General features: G+C 55.0%; 1 protein-coding gene across 1 annotated transcript; it reads left to right on the top strand.

Moving 5' to 3' along the window:
- Positions 1–27430, top strand: MFN2 (mitofusin 2). Its single transcript, XM_019461417.2, is given in 21 exon segments — positions 1–207; positions 1429–1568; positions 1965–2049; positions 5945–6123; positions 9336–9471; positions 12578–12740; positions 13436–13560; positions 14704–14812; positions 14932–14973; positions 14975–15040; positions 16087–16240; positions 16450–16517; positions 16664–16785; positions 18755–18881; positions 19273–19377; positions 19648–19750; positions 20203–20459; positions 21276–21431; positions 22867–23063; positions 23864–23998; positions 25394–27430. Coding segments are annotated over 18 exon segments (2310 nt in total). The 5' UTR covers positions 1–207; positions 1429–1568; positions 1965–2049; positions 5945–5948; the 3' UTR covers positions 25464–27430.

Below are 27430 nucleotides of genomic sequence, written 5' to 3'. Positions count from 1 at the left end.
CTCAGCCGGCAGACCCCCCTGACCCGTAAGGAGCAATAGGGTCTAACCGCCTGAGCTCGGAGTCCACCGATTGATCAGGGCCAGGGCGGCAAACGTGCGGCGGCTAGTGACGTGCGCGACCTCCCTCCTCCTCCCGCCTCTCTCCGGGGTGGCGCCGTCTGGTGACGTTAGGGGCATGATGGCCGCCGCGAGGCCGGGAAGGTGAAGGTGAGAGGGCGAGCGCGCCGGAGGGGTGGGGACCCGCCCAGCCCAGCCCGGCGAGTCCTGAGCAGCCCGGCGGGGACCGGTGGGACGCTGGAGCCCCGGGAACTCGGGATCCGGGCAGGCGGGCGTCTCCACGCCCCGGCCTCGCTGCGGGGCCCTCCGCGGCCCTGAGAGGAGGGGGCGGGACGTGGGTGTCTGGACTGGGGGTGGGGTTCCTTGAGGTTCCTCGTCTCCCCCAGCCTTCCCACCTTCGCGGCCCCATTCCACCCCAGCCCTTTCTTCCTTTCGTATCCAGTCTTCTATATTTGCCAGCATTTACTCAGCACAAGATAAGTGCCCACGTTGACCACTGTGGCGCCCTGCCCTCTCCCACTTTGGGCACTTTCTGCGCTCAGGTGCAGTCACCTATTTTCTTGTTTGACTTCTCACCTGAAGGTAAGCCCCTTGAGGGCAGGTACTGATTTACCCATCCCTAACTTCAGCGCCTAGCATGCACACAGGCACACAGACGATGCGGAATAATTTACTGTTTGGATGCGTGAAGCCTAAACTGCCCATCCTCTATTGTAATCTTTCGTTGCCCTGTTTCTTCAATTTCTCCATCGTCTCTCTTTTCTTCCTCCCAGAAAGGCCTCTGATTATCACCCTTCCCACCCGGAAGGGTGGAGTGAGGCAGATCCACGAAGTTAAAAACAAGTGTGCTTTGGAGTCAAAGGGAGGTGGTATCTCAGTTCCTAGCTTGGCCACTTATTAGCAGTCTACAAATCTTTTAAGTATCCCAAGCCTCTGTTTGCCCCATAGAATTAAAAATTAAGTAAGATATATTTTACAGCATGTAGCACACACGGTCTTTCAATAAGTTCCACTTCTACTTCTCCTCCACCCCCACCCACTCATCTCTAGTCCTCAGTTCCACAATCCTCAAGACCAGTACTTGTCCTGGTCTGTTACCTCCTCTCCTCTCACCTCTCTGGACACGGACCTGTCTTTACCAGGGCTCCTGCTTCTCACCAGCACATGTTTGTGTGTCCCCGCGATTGTCCCCACACCTGTGTGTTGTGTTTTCCCCCAGGGCACTTCCTCACATACCATCCGAGTATGGGGCAATGACTAAGCTTCCCTCAGGGATGAGTTTGTTTGGCTTTAAACCTGGTTAAACGTGTTTTGCGCCCCCTTTTTTTTTTCTTCTGCTTGTTGACATGTCCCTTTTTTTCCCCCAATAAGTTGGAATTGGTGGAGTCAACACAATCAATAGCCAACCTCAACCTGAGACAGGACAGAGGAGAATTCAGATTCTTTTCGTCTTTTTGACTCCAGCCATGCCCATGATGCCCAGCCTGTGAAGGTCTCTTACCATCCAAAAAGTAAGTGGTAGCTGGGACGTCTGGCACCCTGGATCTGGGTTGAGTGGAAAGGGGTATGTTCTGCTGGCTGTCCAGTGGCAAGTGTCATGGATGGGATGTCATCTTTGCTCAGAGCTGGAGTTTTCCAGTCTGTGCTGAAAAAAACTGTATGTATGTCCTTTCTGCTTCCATGGTTTTCACTGTTGGCAGAGAGAGCCTATTTAAAGGTTGACAGTTCAGAAGGTGGCTGGAATCTTTGGGCTCCCCGAAGAATTAGTCTCTGTCTCCCTTGTTCTCTGCTCTGCTGGCTCCTCCCTCCCTGTCTCTGCCCAGCAGAGACTGGCTCCTTATCACAGCTCTTCTGAGAGTCTACTCTGCCCCTTTTACCCTGTATACTCTTTTGTTTCAATTTCTCAGCTTCTCCTCTGTTCCAGTTGTGCCAGCAGACGATCCGTGGACCTATTTTATTTTCCCTGCTAGGAGTTGCTGTGCATAAAACTGGGTAAGGAGGTGGTGTGGATTTAGGGACTGTGCTTGGGATCCAAACACACCATGCGGTGAATTCTTTACTGCTGTTTTCACGTGCGAGGCATCTAATACTCCTCAACTAATAAATAGCCTGGGTTGAGGCAAAGCTTTTTTTCAGTTTGGAATTGGGTTTGGTTCTGGTCTTAGGTTACTATCTGTTAATACTGTGCCCCTAGCACTTTTTTGGGGTGGGAGAGGGAGACGACCAGGATGAATGAGGCTTTCCCTGAAGGATGTTCCTCAGGATTTTAAAAACCGTTACGTAGCAGAACATCTTGTTTAGATACGTTTGTGAAATGCTGCGTTAAATACAATTCAGCTAGTGTTTTTAGAACAGGCCTTTTTCCAGAGTCTTTGCTTTGGTCATGTGCTCTGATGGAGGATGACCGTGGCATATAGTGTTTTAGAAATTTTGTCTACTGTGGATCCCTTTTTACATGGAACATTGGGTGCACTATATTTCTGTAGTGCCCGCACTTTGGGAAATGCTGTCCTGAACTATCTGAAACCCTGACTTGAAGAGCACTTTGCGCCTGTCACCCCAGCTTGAAGCATGCCACTTAATGTGTAGCTGGTATCGGAGCCACTCTAACCTAGCTGTGCCCAGGGGACTGGACCTGCATGCCTGCAGTGAGCTCTGTGGTGAAGTAGGGACTATCAGGGCTTTCCAGAGGAGGAACAGGATCCCAGCTGCTTCCTACCACTCTGTAAGGGTAGGCAGCCAGCAGGCGAAGCCCTGAGATAGTGGGCCTTCCCCTCCCCCCCCATCTTGGCTTGTTTGTGTGTGTTCCGTAACTTGGGTCCATTGGTGCACATATGTATGTCCAGCTTGCTCTTTGAAGGATCAGATCCTGGGATCTGAAAGGTTTGGTCAACTCTCTTGATTCTGTGAGCTCCAAACACTAAGAAACAGATGCTTAGCCCGAAGCTGCTTTTTAAGAAAAAAAAGTAGATGTGTGTATTCTAGGGATGGAAGGGGAAGAAGGCACTCTCGTGAAGGGGCATTCGCTAACTCATCCGTGTCTCTCACAGTTGTGGAGGAGGAAAGTAGACCTGGAAACAGGTCACGACTCTGTGTCCGGCGATCTTTCTGGAAGGTCACAGACTAGACGAGGAGACGGGGATTTAAAAACCATAAGGTTGCGTGTCCTCCTTGGAGACGTCAGGGAAGGCTTCACGGAGGGGTGACGCTACGGTTGGGTCTAGAAGGACAGTAAGAGTGTGCCAAATGGATGAGAAAGAAAAGAGGATCCCAGGCCGGAAGCAGCACGTACAACACAAACAGGGAACCTCAGCTTGGGGGTTAACTGAGCCAGAGAAATTAGGCAGTTTGGATGGGTTGGAGGGAGGATCCCTGAGAGGGCTGGGGCATGCGGCTGCCGGCTGGGGGATGGTGAGAGCAGGTCAGGTCCTGGCCTGGCAACTCCCGAGCACGTCTGTCTCGTAACCTTGAACCGCTAAGCTTTTCCTAGCGTGCGGGCCTTTGAATCTTGCACTTATTGAACACTAGCACTTTTGGTTTCGGATCCTTTGGGCTGGCAAACGATGACCAGAACTTGAAAGCACATGCTTCTAAGAGCCCCACTGATCTCAGGGAGCTTTCTGCCTGCAAGCAAGTCACTTCTGGGGGTGGGCCCTGCTGTTCCTCAGCCCTGAGCAGACCTGTTCACTGGGTTCCCCGTGACGGTGGGGGAGCCGAGGATGTGTTGGTGGAGTCATCTCTGCCCTTCCCTGAAGGCTGGGTGTTGGAGGGGAGAGTTGCCTGATCTTGCTGGTGGAGTTTATCATTGTTGTTACTTCATAACACATAAAATCACCTTTTTTTTTTAATTTTATTTTTATTTTTTTAACATTTATTTATTTTTGAGACAGAGACAGAGCATGAGCAGGGGAGGGGCAGAGAGAGAGGGAGACACAGAATCCGAAACAGGCTCCAGGCTCTGAGCTCTCAGCCCAGAGCCCGATGCGGGGCTCGAACTCACGGACCGCGAGATCATGACCTGAGCCGAAGTCAGACGCCCAACCAACTGAGCCACCCAGGCGCCCCCATAAAATCACCTTTAAGTTTGTCCTGTGTCAGCCTGAGCCTTCTCCATCTGTGTGGCATCACGCTTGTCCTGGACATGAAGGATTCAAGGCTCTGAGGTTAAATAACTTGCTCAAGTTTACGTGGCCCAGAAAGAGTACGGTTTGAACCCAGCTCTGGTTCTGTCCCCTACAGCCGTGTCACGCTCCATCCAGATCCCTTTCCGTTTCCTTTTGATGCTTTTCTCATTTTGCACTCATCCCCTGTTCTCCTAGAGTCTTAACCTGCTGGGCCACGTGAAGCCTGATCCCAGTGCCTCTTCTGCTCTGGAGGAGGCAGGGGTGCTTTCTTCCCAATTCCCCTTCTCAGGGTTCTGTTGCCTCAAAATTCCTTGACGCCTTGACCCCGAGGCTAAGAAAAGTGCACAGCTGTAGCGATTTAAGGAGGAGGAAGGTAGAAATGGACAGTTACTTGTCTTTCTTATCTCCCTAGAAATCATTAACAAAGTAATTTGTAAGTTATGCAAAACATGTGGGTTGATATTTCCCTGTGAGTCTGTCTGTCTGCCCACTCTTTGGGATGATTAGATCCTAAGAACCAGTTTTCAGTCACTGTGCGCTTTCTCTGGATGTTCTTTCTGCTTCTCAGTAACTTGTTCAGTACCTTTTGGCACGCTTGGGAAGTTTCTGGTGTATGTTCCCTCATGAGCTTTCTCATTTCCCAGATGCAGCGAGTGCTGAGTGCTGGCTCCCATGGAGAGCCCATGTTGCTATGATTAGGGTGGCCTGGGAGGGAGAATTTGCTGGGTGTTGGAGACGCAGAACCAGGCACACGCAGCTGTGTGGGGTTGGAGGGGCCTTTGTCCTTTGACATCCAGGATCTGAGGGCCCTGCTGGGGAAATAGCTCTGTGCATGATGGGAACTCAGGGGCAGTGCACTTATGGGACCAGAGATCTCCAGCCACATCTGGATGCCACCTTCTCTGCTCTATCTGCTGCTTTTGACTTTGAGCAAAAATTTCTAAGGCTTTGGAACTCAGCCTCACGGCCCCTAGTATGTTACTGCTATTTGGAAAATATAGGTTGTAACGATCGAGGGCAAGAGAGCTATCTACCCCAAAACAGACTGCTGATAGACAGGTATTAATAGTGTTATCACAGGAGGGGGGTTATAGATTTTCCCTTCAGTTCCCGCATTTTCTACAGTGCACACGCTTGCAGTGAAAGAGACCAATAAGTGTTTTTAAGTAAAGAGTGGATGCAGACCTCTCGCTTGATTACCACCCTTCCTTGTCCACCCCCAACCACCACCAATACAAACAAAAAACCCATTCAGGATTAGGGCCGTCGTGACCTGGACAGCAGAGTGGCCACGGGAGGGTGGCGGGGGTCACTGACTTTGAGCATCACTTTGTTTTCACTGCTTTCAGTCATCCGTGCTTTTTCTTAGGTGGGTGATATGTAGGAAAGAAGTAGGTTTCTGTCACACTTTTCTGCCTGAGACCGAGAGGAGGGCTTCTCATGTGTCCCCTCGTGATCCCGGCCTGATTCCCTGGGAATCAAGGCTGGGTCTGCTGCTCTTCCACAGGTGGGGATCAGCCAGCGCAAGGCCTAAACCCAGAGCCCTGGCTCCAGCTGTCTGGGTGCCCACACGTCCTCGGCGGTCCCTTCCTACTCTTGAGGACGCCAGTCTTACCTTACCATCCTGGATCTAGTCCTGGAGGTCCCGTGTTCTTGATGGCCCCCAGGGCTAGCCCCAGGCCCCCCATGGCACCCCGCCACAGCCCTAGCAGAACGTCTAAACTGGGCATTCATGGGTTCACTCACGTTGTCTTTTCTTGCAGCGCGATGTCCCTGCTTTTCTCTCGGTGCAACTCCATTGTTACAGTCAAGAAGGACAAGAGACACATGGCTGAGGTGAATGCTTCCCCACTCAAGCACTTTGTCACTGCCAAGAAGAAGATCAATGGCATTTTTGAGCAACTGGGAGCCTACATCCAAGAGAGCGCCACCTTCCTTGAAGGTGAGACAGGCGGCCTGCTCAGCCGGGCCCACACCTGTCAGTTTCCATATGTAGGTGGGAGGATAGAGGGGAGGGGAGGTAGAGCCTTGCTCCTGGGGAGCTCATCCCCAGGTAGGTTGTCACTTTCAGCAGTGTTGTGCTTTGGGAATCATGTGGAATTGGGCTCCAGGGAGATCGGACCAGGAAAACTAGAGACCTGTCATGTAAGAATTCTGTGTATTCTGTATCATTTAATCGTGAGGGGTGGGTGAATCTCAGTCCCATGTAGAAGACAAGCAGATGGAGGTTTTGAGATTTGCTCGATCTCTTGTAAGTGACACAGCAGGGCTCTACCAGGTATCTCTGACTCCTAAGCCCAGGTGTTTTCCTCAGCCTGACTGTGCGGGCATTGGTTGTCCCTGACCAGGGTGTTCTTTCTCTGATATTTTTAGTCAGCGGGGCTGTGGAAAGGAAACTTGCGTCACTGGCACCTTTTCCACTAGTTACTAATTTGAGCCCAGCCCCTGGTGCCTGCTCTATCAGCAGAGGAGGACAGGTTCCCAGGGCCCGCTCAGTCGATTGCCATCCCCAGCCTCTGGTTTTCTGAGGCTCCCTCTCTAGAAGGTATACGTTAGCTCCTGTGTCTGGGATTGTCCATCCAGACCCAGTAGCTGAGTCTCATCTGCCCTTGGTTTCCTTGTTTGTGAAAGAGGCGCTCAAGCGAGACCAGGGGTTTTTAAATTCTAGTCCGCAGAGCTCTCCATGTTCAGTGGAAACGCCCCAGGGACACGCTTCACCGTCTGCTTTCCACTAGCGTGGCTTGGCTTCGGGTTGGTTTATGTGACAGGCTCCTTCTTAAGGCTCCCTTTAGAGAGAGGGAATGTTTCCAGTACTGTGGTCTGAATGTTTGCATTCCCCCACACTCTCATGTTGGAACCCTAAGACCCAATGTGATGGGGTTCACAGGTGGGACCTTTGGGAGGTGATTAGGTCACGATGGGGGAGCATTCATGAAGGAGATTAGTGCCCTTATGAGAGACCCCACCAAGCTCCCTGGCCCCCTTCTGCCACGTGAGGATACAGTGAGAAACCTGTGACCTGGGAGAGGGCCCTCCCCTAACCGGGCCAGCGTCCTGATCTGAGCCTTCCAGTTCAGAACTGGGAACAGTACGTGTCTGTTGTGTATGACCCGCCTAGTCTGTGCGGTTTCATTGGAACAGCCTGAGCAAACCAAGACTGAGAACGGACTCTCTGCCCTGCCCCTGGCGTGGTGCTTGATGCAAGAGAAGGTGGTCCCCACATACTTGTTAACGTGAAAATCCGAGTTTTACAGTTAGAAGACTGGTAGCTGAAGTTATTCCAGTTCATGACCCGTTTGTTTGGCAGTAACTCGGGTGCACCTGGCTCTGTGCACGCAGAGATGGGGCAGACCAGGTCACTCCTTCCAGAGCTCCGGCTGACCGTCTGTGATGCTCTGACTCACTCACTTTGATGGTGCCGTGGACGAACACGTGCTTAATGAAGGGGTCTGTGCGCTGGCATTAGGAATGGCTGTTTTGGTTCTTGTTCTTGTGAGACTAGGAGGCCTGTCCTGTTGGTGGGCCGCAGGGGAAAGAGCTGGAGTGCTCTGGGTATGTGTTTGGGCCTGCCCTGGCTAGGGGCGGGGATGGTGGCCGCCTGGTCAGTCTTCTGGCTGTTTCTTTTAAATGTGGCCACTCGCTCGAGAGCCCAGCTCCTTTCAGGAGCGTTGCAGAAGCCACGCCCATGTGCCCCTATGAAGGAGGAGGGGTGATGGGTCTGAGACTGCGGTGACCAGGGGACCTGGGAGGCCTTGGCGGGTTGGTCACTTCCCCTCGTGGCATCACGCAGGGGAGACTCGCCGGCGGTCTCTGAATGCCGCCTGTGGTCACCAGTACCCTCGTCGTCTCGGGTTGCCGTAGCAGAAATATCACACGCTGGGTAGCTTATAAACAACAGGAGCTCACTTGTCACGGTTCTGGAGGCTGGAAGTTCAGAATCCGGACTCTAGCAGATTGGGTGTCTAGTGAGGGCCAGCTTCCTGGATTGCTGTCGTTTCCTGTGTAACATCCCAGGTAAGCACACGGCAGGAGTTAGCTAGCTCTCCGGGTCTCTGATAACGGCACTAATCTTAGTCACGAGGACTGCACCCTCATGACCCATCACGTCGTGGGGGCATAAACATTTAGTCCGTTGCCGCGAGCGTGTGCCGAGGGACCAGGCGCCCGTGTCCTCCGCCAGCTGACACGCCTTCCTGGTACAAGACCAGATGGGGTGGGGCCGGACCTTGCTCATTTGCTTCTGTCATCCCGTTGCCTATCTGCCTGTCAGAGCCACTGGGAAAAAGCAGTGCAGTGATCCCAGTCCCCACTGGCTTAGCAATTGTGGTGCACCTGCTGAGTGCGGGGACCGCACGGTTTGGCTTTCGTGTGGGAGATGATGCACTTGAACTAGACGGTCACACCATGGTGAGGTGAGCGCTGAAGTACAGGGTGCTTTGGGAGCACAACCAGGGGGCTCTCACTCGGGTTGGGGGAGTCAGGGAAGGCTTCCGGGGGCTGTGCGGTCCATGCTAGACGAGGCTAAGTGGGAGTGAGCCAGAGCCCCCCAAGGCAGCGCCTCTGTGCATCGGCGGGGGGAGGGGGAGGGGTGCACTGAGCAAAGCCCAGAGTAACCGGAGGCAGCATGGCGAGGGTGGGGACGGGCCGTGCAGGATGGGGCTGGCAGGAGGCCCTGCTGGAGCAGTAGGCAGGGCCGGTCAGGAAGGGCCTCATGAAGGTGCACAGGGTCCCGTCCTGGCTCCGAGTGTGGGGCAGGTAAATGACGAGGATGGGGTGAGACTGTGTTTGAAAGGTGATCAGAGCAGTGCCTGGTGTGTAGGGAACACTGTTTGGTAAGTAAAACGCCTGGAAGTGACGACAGGAAACATTCTAGTGCTCAAATGGACATCGTTCATTCATCCTTGCGGCAGTCGCAAGAGGTGGGCACTGCTCTTTGTTGTGAGAGTCGGGAGTCTGAGACTGGGCTCCGTCGCCTGAGGTCGCACAGCTGGGAAGAGGTGGCAAAGCAGTACTTCCTTGCTCTGGAGCCCGGGTGTCTGCGCTGCGGCCCCCAGCAGGGAGGTTGCCCTTCAGCGGGCAGCGGCGGGGAGCTGCGGCCAGGGCCTCTGTCCCCCGCGGACAGAGTGGTGACCCATGTTCCGTCTCCACCTCCAGACACCTACAGGAATGCGGAACTGGACCCCGTTACGACAGAAGAACAGGTCGTGGACGTCAAAGGCTACCTGTCCAAAGTGAGGGGCATCAGTGAGGTGTTGGCCCGGCGGCACATGAAAGTGGCTTTTTTTGGCCGGTGAGTCTGTGAAGCTGTCCCACCTTCTTCCTGCCCGGGGGGGGGAGGGGGACGCTTGTGCAGCCTCGCAGTCTGAGTACCTCTTCCTCCTGTTTAAGTTTTTAATGGTGGCAAAATACACATGACGTTAAACCCATTGTCACGATTGCTCTTAAGTCTACAGTCTGGTAGTATTTACTATGTTCACGCTGTTGTGCAGTCATCACCACCGTCCATCTCGAGAACTTCTTCATCTTGAGAAACTGAAACTCTATCCCCATGAAACACTCGCTTTTGTCCTCCCGGAACCCCCACCCCTGCCCCAACCTCTGGCAGCCACTGCTTTGCTTTCTGTCTCTGTGGATTTGACTCTTCGAGGAACCGCCAATAAGTGGAATCGTACGGTGTCTGTCCCTTTGTGACTGACCTCTTCCACTTAGCATAATGTCCCCAGGTCCCCTCTGTTGTGCGCTTCGGGATGGCCTTCCTTTTTCAGGCTGAATAACATGCCACCGTGTGTATAGACCGTATCTTGTTTATCCGTTCATCCAGAACGAACACTTAGGTTGTTTTTACTTCTTGGCTGTTGTGAAGAATGCTGTATGAACGTGGGTGTACAGATATCTGTTCGAGACCTTCCAGTGCTCTGCGTACATGCCCAGAAATAGAATTCCTAGATCGTATGGTAGTTTCATTTTTAATTTTTTGAGGAACCACCGTGTTGTTGTCCTTAGCGACCGCACCGGTTTCCAACCCCCCCGGGAGTGCACGGGGCTCCTCCTCATGGGTGTGAGGTGGAATCTCATCGTGGTTTTGATTTGCATTTCTCTATTAATTAGTGATGCCTAGCATCTTCTAATGTGCTTCTCGGCCATTTGTGTATCTTCTTTGGAGAAAAATGTCTGTGCCGGTCCACTGTCCATTTTTAGATGGGGTTGTTTGTGGGGTTTTTGTGAGGTGTGAGAGTTCTGTATATAGCCTGCATATTAACCCCTTACTGGATACATGATTGTAGATGTGTCCTCCCGTTCTGTGCGTTGCCTTTTCACTCGGTTGGCTGTGTGCTTTGATGCCCAGAAGTGTTTCATTTGGATATAGCCCAATTAAGTTTATTCCTACTTCTGTTGTCTAGACTTTTGCTGTCCTGTCCAAGGAATTGCTAAATCCGATGTCGTGAGGCTTTTCTTCTGTTTTCTTCCAAGAGTTTTACAGTTTTAGCCATCACATCTCCTTGTTACACTTTGAGGTCTAGTGGACACTAGAGGTTCTCCAGTTCTCAGCAGACCCTGCACGTCCTGCAGACTGAACCCAGCTCTGACACTGTCTACCCGGAGGGAGCATTAGATCCTGCAGGTTAAAGGCCCAGCCCCCCAAGACGGGCCTCGTTTCAGATGCCATTCGGAAATCTGTGCTTTGGAGTGACTGGCAGTCACTGGCAGTGACATGGAGGTTCCCATGACTCCTCCTCAAGTTTGGCTAATTAGCCGGAGCTGCTCACAGAGCTGGGGAAACAGTGACTCACACTTACTGTTTTGGTGTAAAGGATACAGAAGAACCAGCAGGTGAAGAGGGGCACAGGGTGAGGGCCAGAAGCGCTACCCTCCAGGCTTATGGATGTCTTCGTCAACCCGGAAGCTCATCAGACCTCATTGTTCAAGATTTTTATGGAGTTTAATCCACAGGCCCTTCCTCTTTCCTGAAGTAGGTGGGTGGGGCTGAAAGTCCTAACCCTCTAATCGCTTGGTCTTTCTGGTGACCAGTCCATTTTGAGAGTAGGGGCCCCAACCTCCGTCCCCTCATTAGCATAGACAGGTGTGCTCAAAAGGGGCTCCCGTGAATGACAAAAGACACTCCCATTGCTAAAATTCCAAGGATTTTAGAAGCACTGTGCCAGTAAAGGGACAAAAACCAAATGTATTTCTTATGTCTAATCTTTAAAAAGATTAGAATCTAATAAAGGGAACAAAGACACCTGGACAGGTTGGATGCTATACACACAGCAGTGGCCGGAGGAATAGGCACTCTGCCTTGAGTCTTGCCCCTAATGGCCTGTGACTTGGTTACCGAATCCCAAGTTCGGCTCCCCATCCCTCGAATGACCAGTACTCGAGACATGAGTATTGAGGGGTACCTGGGTGACTCAGTTGGTGAAGCGTCTGACTCTTGATTTCGGCTTAGGTGTTCAGGGGTTTGAGCCCCCCGTTGGACTCTGTGCTGTCAGAGTGGAGCCTGCTTGGGATTCTCTCCCTTTCTCTCTGCCTCTCTCTCTCTCTCTCTCAAAATATATAAGTAAGCTTAGAAAAGATGAGTATTGATAGGAAAGGAATATGCACTTGATTTAGGAGGCTGGCCACGTGGGAGGAAGATGGACTGTTACCCAATAGCCAACTCCTCAGTTTCTGTGTCGCCATGAGGGTTTTAAATTTTTTTTTTGTTAATGTTTTTATTTATTGTTGAGATGCAGACAGAGCATGAGCAGGGGAGAGGCAGAGAGAGGGGGAGACACAGAGTCCGAAGCAGGCTCCGGGCTCCGAGCTGTCAGCACAGAGCCCGATGCAGGGCTCGAACTCACGGACTGTGAGATACCTGAGCCAAAGTCAGACGCTCAACTGACTGAGCCACCCAGGCGCCCCAGTGAGGGTTTTAAAGGGACGAGGGTCGTTCATCAGTGAGGGGGTGCAGGGGCCTTTAACATTTCGATTCTGTACAGATTTAGTGGCTCCTGTTTGCAGCTTTCAGTGCTCAAGGATTGTGCAAGAGATCTGACTCCTGTGACACGTGAGGAGTCTCTCTTCTCCTTCTAGAGAGGAATGTGGGATTAATAGGTAACAGAGGGAGGGTTAGTAAATCAATCGCATGCACTTAGCACCCCTGTTAAAGATTACCACGCTAGTTACCAAGATTAGGGTGGCCCCTGCGGGTAGGTTTGCAGTGATGACCTGGGAGCACATCATGGGCACAGGCCAGAGGTGTTTGTCCATCCGTTTGCATAAACACAGAGTGCTCGCTCCCCCTGTCTGGGTCCTGGTGCCATTGCAGAGACTCGGGCTCCCAGGCCGCCAGCTTCCGTGTGGAAGCCTGCAAGGCAGGTACGGGTGGCCTCCCTGACGGCCGGTTGTCCTCGCAGGACGAGCAACGGGAAGAGCACCGTGATCAATGCCATGCTCTGGGACAAAGTTCTGCCCTCGGGGATCGGCCACACCACCAACTGCTTCCTGCGGGTAGAGGGCACAGACGGTCACGAGGCCTTCCTCCTCACAGAGGGCTCGGAGGAGAAGAGGAGCGTCAAGGTGAGGGTGCCGTGGCGGGGACCGTGCCGGGGGGGGGGGGGGGGGGGGTGTGCTGGCGGGTCGAGTCTGGGCGTAGACCAACCGGGACGTCCACTGTGACCGGGCAGTCAGCACCTCTAAGGAGAGGGTGGTGCCCGTGCGGTGGGAAATGGGAAGGCCTGTCAGAGCTGAGCTTGGGCAGGTTTGAGAGCTTCCGGGCGGGTCTGAAGAGCGTCAGGAGGCTCCAGTTCCTGTGTTGCCAAGCAGGCCGGTGGCTCTTCTCCTTGCTCAGAAGAGTGCGTGTGCCTCGTTTTCTGGGCTGTTGCTACAGGGCGACTCCTGCACCTGTCCCGTGGTTCTCAGTCAATAGCCCGTGGCTGGTCCGTTTTTATTTTTCTGAGAGCCGCTGGCATTCTCGTTTGGGGCCAGAAGCTCTTTTCGGTGCGTGGAGAACTCATCAGTGCAGAATAACTGCAGCTTTAGGACAACAGCCAAGAAAGCAGCCTTTGAAAGGAGTGAAGAGTAGTTGCTTCTCATTGGCTCGGCCCGGCCCTTGGCTTTTCCGTGTGAAATGAAAGGAGGAGGGGAAGCAGACCAGGCCGCAGCACTGGGCCACTGAGCCCCGCGTGCCGGGCGGCACGGGCAGGCTGGCGGCCAGCGAGTCTTCCTCAGCTCCGGTCTTTCTTTCTTTCATTCTTTTCCTCCTCCCCCGTCAGACTGTGAACCAGCTGGCCCATGCCCTTCACCAGGACGAGCAGCTCCATGCTGGCAGCCTGGTGAGTGTGATGTGGCCCAACTCCAAGTGCCCACTTCTGAAGGATGACCTCGTGCTGATGGACAGGTAAGAGGGAAGGTGCCTCCGTAGGAGGTCCACGCCGGGCCTCTCCGGGTTCCTTCCTCTGCACCCTCCAGCCAGGGTCCCCTGGGGCCTGTTTGGCGCTCTGCTTCTCGTGCGGCCTTTCCTACTGGCTCCGCCAAATCCTCCCGCCTCCTGGATTTCCCCGGGTCTGGCTGCTGTAGCCGTTGGCATCAGTGCCCTGGAAATGTCCCAGTGACGATCCATAAAGACAGATGGGAGGGAGGCCCAAAAGTTGAGGAGGTTCTCAGCTGTAACCCGAGGTTGGTGCGTGTATTAGGGTCGGGAGCTTGTGGTGTTGGGGTCCGTGTGGTATTTTATTTCTCTCGAAGGAACACTTTGGGGCAGGTCATAACTGTCTTGAGAAGTACGGTACCGTAGTGCTTATTGGACTCACAGAAATATAAAATTTCACCTTAATTGCGTATCTGCAAAGCGAAATTACAAACCATTATTAAAAAACATTTTTTTTAATGTTTGTTTTTGAGAGGGAGAGACAGAGTACAAGCGGGGGAGGGGCAGAGAGAGAGGGAGACACCGAATCCGAAGCAGGCTCCAGGCTCTGAGCTGTCAGCACAGAGCCCAATGTGGGGCTCGAACTCACCAGCTGTGAGATCATGACTTGAGCCAAAGTCGGACACTTAACAGACTGAGCCACCCAGTTGCCCCACAAGTCATTATTTTTAATGTTTTAATTTTATTTTCTTTCAATGTTTATTTTGAGGGGGAGAGAGAAAGAGAGAGAGCAGGGGAGGGGGGGGGGGGGAGAGAGAGAATCCCAAGCAAGCTCCATGCTGCCAGCGAGGGGCTCAAACTCCTGAACCACGAGATCATGACCTGAGCCGAGATCAAGAGTCAGATGCCTAACCGACCGAGCCACCCAGGCGCCCCAAACCGTTGTTTTAATAAAAGTGATACACGGGTGGAACAAAACACAAAACATATTTTCAGACTATCAGGAAGGATATGAAATGAAAAGTAATTATCCCTCCAGTAAAGGCCGGGCCCGATTTCTCTCACACCTGTAACTTCCTCCTCCTTTGCCTGGCTGCCTCAAGTCTGTGCAGAGCAGGAAGACTAGGGCCCAAGGTCTGTGTGCCTCATGATGCTTTACCCCGTCACCTCTAGCCCTGGCATCGACGTCACCACAGAGCTGGACAGCTGGATTGACAAGTTTTGCTTGGACGCCGACGTGTTTGTGTTGGTGGCCAACTCAGAGTCCACCCTGATGCAGACGGTAACCCCTCCACCTTTTCCCACACCCCTGGACCCCAGCTGAGCGGGCAGGGGGTGCGTGTGGCTGACGACCTTGGCCAGCACAGCGCCTCCTGTACTGAGGTCTTTGTCCCCCGTCAGGAGAAGCAGTTCTTCCACAAGGTGAGTGAGCGCCTGTCCCGCTCCGAACATCTTCATCCTGAACAACCGCTGGGACGCGTCCGCCTCGGAGCCTGAGTACATGGAAGAGGTGAGTAGCTCTTTAGTCGTCACTTTGGGACCGTGTCCACCCAGAGCCTCCCCGCGGGCTCTCCGGCCACATTGGGCCCGTGACTGACTTCTTCACTAGAGGTTTCCCAGGCGTTCCCTGGGGTTACTGCGGTGTCTTCTGAGGGCTTTAGGAACACTCCCTTCACTTCTGCTCACTTCCCCTGCTCCCTCTACTCTTCCAAAGGCTGTCATCCAGGCCTGAAAAGCGTCCCCACCGCATCAACCACACCCTTGTTTGAGGCCAGTGCTCACTTCAGTTCCTAAAGAGTTACTCGTCATAGAACAGGCTCAGCTTTCAGAAGACGTCCAGGAAAGAAGCCTCAGGGAGGAGCAAAGAATAATTGATTCTTACTGGCAAATCCTCTAGTTCTTTACCTTTTTGCACGAGAGGAAAGGAAAAGGAGTAACAGACTGGTAACATGGGACGATGAGGCGCGCGGCCCGCAGGCTGACGCTGGACAGTGATGGGGAAGCTCCTTGTCTATGAGATGCGTGTAACAGAGTTCTTGGAAGGAGGAAATCTGCCGACTTGAGGAAAGCACCTGCCAGTAGAACCTGAGGATTTCAGAGCTAGAAGGGATTTCCCGGTGGCGTCCACTGATCTTATAAACGAGGCCCTGGGAGGACTCGGCTTGGCAGGGTGAAGCCCAAGTTTAGGTTTCTTGGCTCCGGGTTCCTTTCCTTGTGGGCACCAAAGTGAGATGCCGTGTGGGTTCTAACAAGAGGTAGTTTGGGGCAGGTCTAGGCGTTTCTGCTTGTATGTGCATAAAATATTTGTGGCAGCCTGTGCCCCAAGAAACCTCCATGACGTGGGTTCTGGGGAACTTGGTGGCTAGAGAACAGCGATAGTGGGAGATGATTCCTCATGTGTGTGGGAGGTGTGTGTTTGTACCTGTGGAATACTGAACCATGTGACTACCTTACCTCTTCTTTAGAACTAGAGAGGCAGTTCGGGGCTGTGGGCTCCATTGGGAGGGGCCGCTGGCACCCCACCTGGTCACACCCGCCCATCTGCTTGGGCTTCAGGTGCGGCGGCAGCACATGGAACGTTGTACCAGCTTCCTGGTGGATGAGCTGGGCGTGGTGGACCGAGGCCAGGCTGGAGACCGCATCTTCTTTGTGTCTGCCAAGGAGGTGCTCAACGCCAGGATCCAGAAGGCCCAGGGCATGCCTGAAGGAGGTACGATGGAACAGACTTCCTTTTCCCTGATGGTTGAGACATCTGGCTTGTGCTCAGCCCGTAAAGATGGCTCTGATGAAGAGCCTTGAGGGAGAAGCTCTTTGCTTCTCGGCCAGTGTTTAAGCCAAGTGCCCCGTCGGCTGGCTTTGGACGATGTTACCATTTCCTTCTGCTGTTGTTTCCGGACTAATATGGTGTAATTCTCCTAGGGGGCGCTCTTGCAGAAGGCTTTCAAGTGAGGATGTTTGAGTTTCAGAACTTTGAAAGGAGATTTGAGGTGAGCCCTTTGATTCCAGCGTTTGATTATTCTGTGCCTCCCCGGCCCCCGCCAGCCATGACCCTGGCAGTGAACGCCAGAGCCTCGCCTGGGGCTGGTGGACCCCAGTGGCCTCCGCCTTCCTCAGTACCTCTTGTCTGTTCCAGGAGTGCATCTCCCAGTCTGCGGTGAAGACCAAGTTCGAGCAGCACACGGTCCGGGCCAAGCAGATCGCGGAAGCGGTGCGTCTCATCATGGACTCCCTGCACGTTGCGGCACAGGAGCAGCGGTAAGAACCCGACACCGCGTGCCCGCAGAGGGCAGGGCTGGGAAGGGATCACTCACCCCAGCCTGGGGACTTGCCGGCAGAGCTGAGTCTCTGCGGTGCCACCGGGACTAGTGAGATCCCCAGGGAGCAGCCTGGCGAGGATGGCCATTGGGTGGGTATCTGGTCATCCCACGTGGTCTGTGTGGTGGTTCTTAGAAGTGTTGCCCCACAAGCCCGATGTTGGAGGCCTCAGCCGACACCACACTGAGCATGTCAGCGTTTCTCAGAGCTAGAGGCAGGAGACGTGGATTTGGTTTTTTTAAAGATTTTATTTTATTATAAGTAATCTCTACACCCATCGTGGAGCTTGAGCTCAGTCCCCAGGAACAAGGGCACATGCTCCACTGCACTAAGCCAGCCAGGTGCTCCCAGGGCACAGTTTTTTAAAAATAACTTTTTTTTTTTTAATGTTTGTTTATTTTTGAGAGAGAGTGAGCTTGAGCAGGGAAGGGACAGAGAGGGAGGGAGACACAGATCCAAAGCAGGATCCAGGCTCTGAGTTGTCAGCACAGAGCCCGATGGAGGGCTCGAACTCATGAACCGTGAGATCATGACCTGAGCTGAAGTCAGATGCTTAACCGACTGAGCCACCCAGGTGCCCCGTTTTTTGTTGTTGTTGTTTTGTTTTGTTTTTAATAGAAATTAAAATATGGGAAAATACAGAGAATAACGTAAAAACATCTTGCTTTCTTTAGTGTTTGCTTTATATTATCCTAAAGTTGAAATAAAACAAAAAACATCAAATACCCTTTGAGTCTTCAGCCCCTCCCCCACTGTCACCCTGCCCACTCCTCAGAGGCAATGACAGCCATGAATTTGGTGTGTAGCCCCATCATCCATTTAGAAAGTACTTTTGCATAAATCCTGAAGAATACATGATCCTGCTGTGGATGTGCCTCAGGCATGTGGACAGGGTGTCGTACTGAACGTGTCAGGGCACCTTGTGTTTCTGTCCACTTGGCTTTGGTTTTGTTCCCTATCCCTTTCAGGTAACACAGAGCTGGTAACACAGAGTTGGTGTTTCTATTAACTGAGATAGAGCATCCCGTTGACAATATACCTCATTTTCCCATGGGTTGATTTTTAGTTTTGTTTATTTTTTGATATTTATTTGAGAGAGAGCGAGAGAGAGAGAGCATATGCACGCACACCTGTGCAAGCAGGGGAGGGGCAGAGAGAGAATCCCAAGCAGGCTCTGCGCTGTCAGCACAGAGCCAGACATGGGGCTCGATCTCACGACTCTGGGAACGTGACCTGAGCTGAAACCAAGAGTCGAACGCTTAACTGATCGAGCTACCCAGGTGCCCCAGCCAATGGATTCGTTTTTAGATTTAATTCTTTTCTGTTGCAAACCCTGTTGCAGAGGACACCGGTTCAAGTGGCCCCTTGTGCACATTTGTAAGAGTATGTCTAGGAGCTTAACTCCTGGAGGCAGAACTGTTTCGTCCTAGGGTGTGTGCATTTTCAGTTTTAGCGTTTTCCTCTGATGCCCTCTGAAACGTCTGAACACGTCCCCAGTTCCCCCGCGGTGCGTGCTGGGACCGTGCATTCCCCGAGCCTTACCGGCACTTCAGACTTGGTGATTTTTGCCAGGTTCCTGCCTGCGTAGAGTCGTACCTCTTTTTAATTTCATTTCCCCGATGACCAGTGAAGCTGAGCTTTTTTTTCCCCGGATTAATGAGCAGAATCTGTTCTAAACGCCCCCCTCCCCCCCTCCCCAAGCATCCTCCTTGGTCCCCCACCGCCTCTTCCCAGCTGGCAGACCTAAGGGCACAGGGCCGGTGCTCGGGAACGGGGAGAGCATGCTTCTGGGCACCGTCTGACATTGCTGGGGCCCCAGCTGGGGCATGTGCAGCCTTCCTGGCGTCCCCTCGCTCCTCCGCTTGGTCGGGTGGGGACCCGCTCCTGAGCCCAGCGCGCTTTCTCTCAGGGTCTACTGCCTGGAGATGCGGGAGGAACGGCAAGAGCGGCTGAGGTTTATTGACAAGCAGCTGGAGCTCCTGGCGCAGGACTATAAGCTGCGGATTAAACAGATCACGGAGGAGGTGGAGAGGCAGGTGAGGATCGTGGAGGAAGCACTCTGGGCGACCTGGACTGCCTAGGAGTGTCCAGGGTGCCGGCGGTTTCTCAGCCTTCCAGAAGGAAGTTGTGGCCCTGACTGGAGCGGGCGCATAGCCTCCCCTGGGCTCCCTGGTCCCTCGTGTGACCCTGGGCAAGTCCCTGTGCTCTGGGCCTGCCTCCCCTCCACATCTCCGAGGAGCATTTGCCCGCCATTCGGACATCCCTTCTCCCTCAAAAGCTTTCCTGCCGTAGGGGAGCTGAGAAGACCGCTGGCTTGTGGGGAAGCTCATGCGGTCTGCGAGGACTCGTTAGGCTCCCCTGGTGCTGCAGGAGGGAACCAGGCTCACCCGCCCTCCATGCTTCACGGTACGCGCCCCTCTCCCGCAGGTGTCCACTGCGATGGCGGAGGAGATCAGGCGCCTCTCCGTGCTGGTGGACGAATACCAGATGGATTTCCACCCTTCCCCAGTAGTCCTCAAGGTCTACAAGAACGTGAGTCGTTAAGCAGCAGGTGTTCTGCACGGGGACTCACTTTAATCCCTTGGGCCGCTGGGTGGAATTGCCACGTGACAGTGATTCGGCCCCTGCTGGTCTGCGTCAGGGTCCCTCAGCCAGGGAGATAGGACCCAGGCTCCACTCCGCGTTCCGCGGTCACCTGCTGGGTGCGGGCTGACCAGCCTCGGGCTTCCTTGTCCCCTGGGTCCCCAGAACGAACTCCTGACGGGGGCGTTGCCTCTCTGAACCTCTGCCTCCCTGTTGCAGGAACTGCACCGCCATATAGAGGAAGGACTGGGCCGGAATATGTCCGACCGCTGCTCCACAGCCATCACCAGCTCTCTGCAAACCATGCAGCAGGACATGATAGGTCAGTGGGGACTTGAGACTGGGGCTTTGGGTTGCCCAGCGGTCAGCTTTGGAGGCCAGTCCACAGAAATAATGGCCTCTCCTTGTCTGTCACTCTTGACGATGAGTCTGTCCGGTATCCTCAGGTTCTTGGGGTGTGTGGAGCCTGTGTTCTACACACAGACTCAGGGAGCCGGCTTGAGTTACCACACGGGACTGTCACAGGCTGAGAGTTTGGCCCGTCCTTAAATTCACCCGAGGCATAAACGTCAGCAGGTGTTGGAGCCTCGGTCCACACACCCCTGGGGCCAGCTGGCCTGCCTCTTGGGAGGGGCCCTTGTGGCGCCACAGGCCATTCCTGCAGAGCGGTCCGCGTCCTCGGCGGAGGCTGGCACGGCCTCCCTTTCCAGGCTGGACCCCGCCGTGGCACAGGGCCGAGCCGATGCGCTTTCCCCTCGTTTGTGTTCCCGACAGATGGTTTGAAACCCCTCCTTCCTGCGTCTGTGCGGAGTCAGATAGACATGCTGGTCCCTCGGCAGTGCTTCTCCCTCAGCTACGACCTGAACTGTGACAAGCTGTGTGCTGACTTCCAGGAGGACATCGAGTTCCATTTTTCACTCGGGTGGACCATGCTGGTGAATAGGTTCCTGGGCCCCAAGAACAGCCGCCGGGCCTTGATGGGCTACAGTGACCAGGCAAGCAGTGTCCCGCACCCTTGGGTGTCGCCAGAGGTCAGTCTGCACCTGTCTCCAGACCTAGGAGCCATTCTCAGGGGGTTCCCTGCGGTTTCAGCCGCGGCACGTGTGCTCCCACACCACGGTCCGGGTTTTTGCCACAAATCCACGTAGCCTTGACTTAAGCACCGACATCTGCGGAATCAAAAACGTTAGCTGAGTTTTTTTTTCTAACGTATATCAAATGAAGCGTGTGGCTTGTGAATATAGATGATTTAAGTCTATCCACATACCACCGTTTTAGAATTTAGATTTTTAAAAAAATTTTTATTTTTGAGAGAGAGAGCACGCATGCGCAGAAGCAGGGGAGGGGGCAGAGAGAGAGGGAGACACAGGATCCGAAGCAGGCTCCAGGCTCTGAGCTGTCGGCACAGGGCCCGACGTGGGGCTTGAACCCATGTGCTGTGAGATCATGACCTGAGCCGAAGTCGGCCGCTTAACTGACTGAGCCACCCAGGCGCCCTTAAAATTTAGATTTTTAAGACCACTCGTGTCTCTACCTGTCGAACTCACGTGTGTACTGAGCCTGGTGCACACCCGCCCTTCGGGGGAATTGTACCGAGGCATTGGGGGCTGCCACTGCTCGCATTTTGTGGGGTCCCCACAGTGCTCACCTTGGGGCTGGCAGGTCTGTTACGAAGCTTCAGTCCTTCCTTGCTGCACGCAAAGCTTAATTTTCTTTTTGCCTTTTTGGAAACCGAAGAGCCGTTCTGTGTCCCTGTCCCAGGACCCCTGGTCCTGAGGGTCACTGAGGACTCTGTTGAACCAGAGACCTGCCACATTCTTCTTACCCCTCCTGTCGTGTCTTTTCAGGTGCAGCGCCCCATCCCCCTGACGCCAGCCAACCCCAGCATGCCCCCGCTGCCGCAGGGCTCCCTCACCCAGGAAGAGCTCATGGTTTCCATGGTCACCGGCCTGGCCTCCCTGACGTCCAGGACCTCCATGGGCATTCTCGTTGTCGGAGGCGTGGTCAGTGGGCAGCCCTGCCCGGGAAGGGTGGGGGCTGGAGGACAGGCGGATGGGGCCCGAGGGGCACGGTGCTGGTCAGGGTCCCCGAGTCCACACAGCGGCGTTTTCACGCCCACCGGCGGCTTCTCACGGTGGTCTCTGGCCTCGGGAGCTGTGCGGCCTCAGCCTGAGCTTCGGCGTGTTAGTCATTGACTTCTTGAAGTGTCAGCTGACGCGACGTTCAGACGGCACCGCTCCCGTGTGACAGAGGAGGAAAGTCTGGGTGGCTCGCCAAAGACAGTTAGGATTGGAACTCTGACCTGAAGGCCTCTATTACGTGACAGGCTTCAGGGAAGGGACCCGAGAAGGTGACAAAGCTGGAGTCCAGACAGGTGGGCGTGGCCAGGAGGTGAGGAAGCCCAGAGCGAAACTGGCAAGGGTTTAAGACAGAGAGACCAGGCTGGGCCTTGAACCCTTGTGTGTCTGTCCCCTGGTTTTCTTGCCCTTTCCTTTCCACTCCAAAGCCTGAGATCGCAGGCTGCCTTCTTGGTGACTGGGGTACTCCCCACGTCCTGACGCATGACACACTGCGGCCAGGACACTTTCACCCTGAGTTTGCTGGGGATGTAGGCTCGCTCTCTCTGCTGTGGTCGTTCGAGCCGTAGAGTGGTGGCAGATGTGACAGGGACAAAACTGCTGGGGATTGTGCTCTCAGCTCGGAAGACTGGGGTGGACACAGCCGAGGCCCCTTGCTCTCCGTCTCCACAGACTTGGTGTGCCGTGTGGCTTTTTTCAGACGGTGACCTGGCAGAGGGTCGTTAGCTGAGGCGCCGGTACTCGGTGGTCATGGGACCCTGTCAGATAGCCCATTTTACCCAAACAACCCTGAGACCTGGAGAGACCATCAGGCCTCTTTTGGGAGGAACGTGTGTAAAGAACTTGGCGTGGGTTTCAACCAGGACGGCAGGTGGCACTGAAGCCTTGATTTCTGGCTCCGTGTCCCGTGCTTTTTGTGACCGCGCTGCCTCGAACTAAAGTGTCACGGACCAGAGCGACAGAAGCCACCCTCTGAGGAAAGACGTGAGGAATTCTACTCGTCAGTGTCCTCAGGATGGAATGTCACTTTAGAGCACCTGCTTTTGTCCTTAGGGATTCTGCGTGTCTGGTTCCATGCTTCTGGTGCTAGTGCCTCCTCCCCTACTCCCAACGCTCCCCTACCCCCCACACTCCCCTAACCGCCACTCCCCTGCCCCCACCTCCTAGCACAAGTCTTCTCGCGTGACCAACGCTAAGTTACCCTGTTTCTGAATTAGGTTCCTGCCCTTCTGGCCTCCGTGGGATCAAAGAGGTGTGGAAGGAGGCGTTCTGAGGAGAGACACAAAGGCTCTTTGGGGCCCTTGGGAGAGGCAGGGGGGCGGCAGAGGGTCTACATCGGCCGATCGCTGTGCCTCTGCAGGTGTGGAAGGCGGTGGGCTGGCGGCTCATTGCCCTGTCCTTCGGGCTCTATGGCCTCCTGTATGTCTACGAGCGTCTGACCTGGACCACCAGGGCCAAGGAGAGGGCCTTCAAGCGTCAGTTCGTAGAATATGCCAGCGAGAAGTTACAACTCATCATCAGCTACACCGGCTCCAACTGCAGCCACCAAGTCCAGCAGTGAGTCCACCGCGGGGCCGGGGCCGGCTCCTTTGCTTCAGAACTTCCCGCTGGCTTCCCTCGGCCCTGCCCCGGAAACCGCTGGATCCCGAGCATCATCTGACACTGGCCTTCAGCCGTGCAGTGTCGGCTCTGAGACCAGGGATGGGGAGAAAGCTGTTTCCGGGGACACCCTACGCCCGGGGCCGGGTCCAGTTAGGCCTCTGTTCCCCCAAGGGAGGGAGACGCGGGCGGACGAGGGACGTCACTTGTAGTGTTTTTTCAAGGTCTGTAGGCAGAGCTTTGAAATTCTAAGACCCGGCCCTGTCTTCCTGGCACGGCTTTGGGCAGGAGGGGGCCAGGCTGCTTGCCTGGCTAGTCGGGGCGGGAGGAGTGCCGGCCTGCCTTCCTCACGCTGCTGCGTGGTGGGCCCCTTGCTCGCACCTAATTTTTCATTTTCTCTGTGAACCCTTTGAAGTAGACATTGTTTGTGCGGGCGTCTCCTTTTTCCAGATGGGGAAACCGAGGCTCGAGGGGCGGTCCCTTTTCCCCTGCCACTTGGTGATTAGCGCCAGAGCTGGGATCTGAATCCCCGCCTGCTGTGCCCCAGGCAGGGTGCTCCTGGGTCTCTCACTGTGGTGACGCTGAGCGTGTGTGGCGTCCTTGGTCTGGGCAGCGGGCGGAGAAGATTCTGCCACACCGGCGTGGGGCAGGGCAGAGCTGCCAGCGGCTGACCGATGGGCACCAGGTGGATCTAGCCAGTGCCCGTGTTCTGCAAACCAGCCACGTGGCCCCGTTGATCCCGACTCTCTCCCACTCAGGGAACTGTCTGGGACCTTTGCCCACCTGTGCCAGCAAGTTGACGTCACCCGGGAGAACCTGGAGCAGGACATCGCCGCCATGAACAAGAAAATCGAGGTTCTAGATTCACTTCAGAGCAAAGCAAAGCTGCTCAGGTGAGGTCGCCCTGGGAGGCCGGAGGCGGTGGGCTCCGGTGTGCGGCCCGGGCGCAGCCATGTTTGGCTGCTTGTCTGTGTCTTGCGTGGACGTGAACTTCACTCCGCGTGAGCTGTTTGCATCTGCTGGGTGCCAGCGCTGGACGTTCGACAGGATGTAGAGTTACTGCCCTGCGGACGCCCTCCGTCGGGGCCTTGGCGGAGGAGGAGCCGGGCGGAAGGGAGCCGTGAAGGGACCGCTCACGGGCACCTTCTCCTTCAGCAGCACCTCAGGCACTTGACGGGCGCCGTGCCGCTCACCCGTCCGTGTCCCTGCAGGGTCGTGTCACCTATCTCCGTTTTCTAAAAGGGGAAATTGCAGCCTCCAGGAGTTAAGTAACTTGTCTGGGGTCCCACAGGCAGTGGCGAGGCCGGGAGGAGAGGATCCAGGTGTGCGTGGCTCCCGCACCCCGGGACACTCCGCACGTTCGTGGTCTTTCTCTGTCTACTGTGCACCGGGGTCTCTGGGCTGGACCCGCCACATGCTTTACTCCATTTCTCTGGGCGCAGGGAAGGGGCCATGTCGGCATTTTTACCCGTCGGAAAGCTGGTCAGGCAGCTGGTGACGGGCAGAGCCCCCACTGGCACCCAGGTCCGTGCGGGGTCCCTGTGGAAAGTCGGAGCTTCTGTCCAAGCTTTGCTGCGGGGGGTCAATCTAAGGAGCCAGAGGCCTGGGTTCTGGCCCAGGCACTCGTGTTTGGGCGGATCACCGAGCTTTCTTAAGTCTCATTGTTTTCGTCTGTAAAATGGAGCGAGATTTCATGACAGAGCCACAGAGCTGAACCAGAAAGCGCTCCGCAAAGGTCCTCAGCCCGCTCAGCCTGAGATAACATCAGCACCCGGGGACCCTGCGCTTCCTGCTCCCGCCCCTGACGTCAGTGCCAACCCCTGGGCAAACGGTGGACTTTCCCGGGCTGATGTGCCCTCCCCGCCCACTGCCCTGGGCGAGTCAGTTTCAAGGACCCCTTGGCGGTGGGGGCGGGGGGGTGGTCGCCGATGCCTCTGCTGCTCATAGCCAACAAGGACGGGGTGAGCCCGTATGGGCCGCATATCCAGCAACCCGACCCCCCACCGACAGGCAGGAAAACTGACTTCCGGACAGTTCAGGGGCCTGCCTGTGGTCAGGTGAAGCGGACATAGGGCTTGAATGTCAGACAGGCCTTACTTTTGGCTCCATGGCTGATTAATCGTGATTGTGGGAAGTTATGTCATAAGTTCTCTGGGTCTCTTTCTCTCACCTGCAAAGTGGGGGTTATCAGAGGAGTAAATGAGGCTATGAGTCCAGTGTCCTTAGAACAGCACTCGGTGTCACCTGTCGGCAGCTGTGAGCGCTACAAATTAACCCTTTCTCCGCAGGAACAAAGCCGGCTGGTTGGACAGCGAGCTCAACATGTTCACGCACCAGTACCTGCAGCCCAGCAGATAGTGGGCAGCCTGGCGCCGCAGCCCGCCTGGGGAGGGCCCGTGCTGTGTGGCCCCCACCGGGGCCGCCGGGCAGCTCCCGTCTGGTGCTGCCACCCTGAGAGCGAAAGCACCCCCGTCTCATACCATTTTGAGCCCCTGAAACGCTAGTTTCCCCCCCCTTTGCCTGCCGTTGCAGGAAGATCTTCAGGCTCGTACCCCTAAAGGAGACTTTTTTTTTTTGATCATGACCGTGGACCGCATGGTACCGAGGAGTCGAGTCTTTGCTTTGTCGGGTGCATTTGACTGAGATTCTTTTGAGTGCTTGACAAGGTCTCGGGATCCGCCGGCCCCGCGGGACTCCCGGTCGGCGCCTCCGAGGGCGTCAGGCAGACCCCGTCCTCCAGCGACACTAACCCCCGACCACACGTCCGCTCCACTCCACGCTCCACGCTCACAAAGAAGGGTCGCCCGAGGGAGGGTGGGATTTCTTCCCCGATCGCACTGGAACGCATTTCCGGAAGGGCTGCTGCCTGAGCGTCAGTTTGGTTTTTCAGCTTCTGAGCTTCGCTGCATCGGCAGAGCGGTTCCCACACGTCTTGGAGGCAGAGATTGGGTTGGAGGCCGAGGGGGGGGCCTTGTGCCATGAGGGGGCGGGAAAGATGTTGCAGAAGCCGGGGTGGGGTCGGTGGCCGAGGGGAGGGGCGTGTGGAGAGAGCAGGTAGCTGGTACCGTGTTGAGGAGGGGCTTGGCCTCCCTTCTCTTCACTATGTCCCTTGTTCTGTGTTCAGTCTTTAGCCTGTGTAGCCTGGTTTTATTATTGGTCATAGATGGGTTGGTCCAGAGCGTTAGAGGATGTAGCAGAAGGCAAGATGGCGGAGGGAGGGGGGCGCCCCGTCCGGGATGGTTGGAGAATGTGGAGTCCACGGAGAACAGGGCTGTTTGACCTTGCCCTGTGAGGGGCTCACAGGCTCCGAGAGCTCGCACGGTTAGCTTGATCGCATCCCCGTTATGCCCCTTAAGAGGTGTTCCCACCCCCCGCCTTGGCCCAGGCTGCCCTTGGCCACCAGTCAGTCCTCCTGACTAAGTCTCCTGTGTCGCTGAGGCTGCAGTTGGCCGAGAGACAGCGTGGGAAACCCAGCAGCCACCCTCCCTGACCCCCAGAGCCTCTTCCCCTCATCAACCTCGTGTGGACTTTGAGAAATGTTTCCTGTTGAGTTTGGGATCGTTACTGGTTGAAGAGGGGACAGGTTCCTGTCCCCAGAGCGTTAACTGGGGCAAGCAGCCTCTGCAGTTCAGGTCGGAGAACTTCCTAGAAACCAGAAAGCTCTCTCTCCCAGAAAGAGGTGGGGCTCTGGCACAGAGGTGGGGCCTGTCCTCCTGAATCCCCCCGCCCCCCCCGCCCTCCAGCTTCCGGGAAATGAGTTGGTGGCCTCTGCTCACTGGTGGGTGGCCACGCAGGTGGCCTCTTCTCCAGGTGCCTGCTTGCCTTTCAGACCTTCAGTGGACGGCGTGTGGGGCAAAGTGGTGGGTGTTGCCTCGACGGTCACATGGCAGGAGGATGTTCTGAGCTTTTTGCCAGGCCTAGATGGTGGTCACTTCACAGCGTGTCAGGAGAAATCAGTGTCACACGATTCCAATGAACTTTGTGCTTTTTGGGGGGAATCATTTTTTTTATTTCGAATAACTAAACATGAATTTTTTTGAATGTAGCCCCTGGGCGGTGAATGGAATTTTGAGTTTCTTACACAATGAGTAAAATTAAATTTATCCCACTGAGGGAAAGACTCTGACCGAAGTGTGGCAAAAAGCACTTTAATTTCATGCTGCTAACTTTGTTCCCTGTCTTTACGTTCATTTGCTGGAGTGTGAGACGTGCTTGACACAGTGAGTTTTTCCTCCGATGTATTTAAGGTGGTATATTTGCCTGAACTGCTCCTGTATCGTTGCCGATAACATTGGAACTAAAATAAAACCTAGTTGGAAACCCTC

The sequence above is a fragment of the Panthera pardus genome, unplaced genomic scaffold (assembly GCF_024362965.1).
Source record: "Panthera pardus isolate Hobbes unplaced genomic scaffold, ASM2436296v1 HiC_scaffold_11, whole genome shotgun sequence".
Lineage (NCBI taxonomy): Eukaryota > Metazoa > Chordata > Mammalia > Carnivora > Felidae > Panthera > Panthera pardus.
This window is presented reverse-complemented; position numbering and strand designations above follow the sequence as displayed.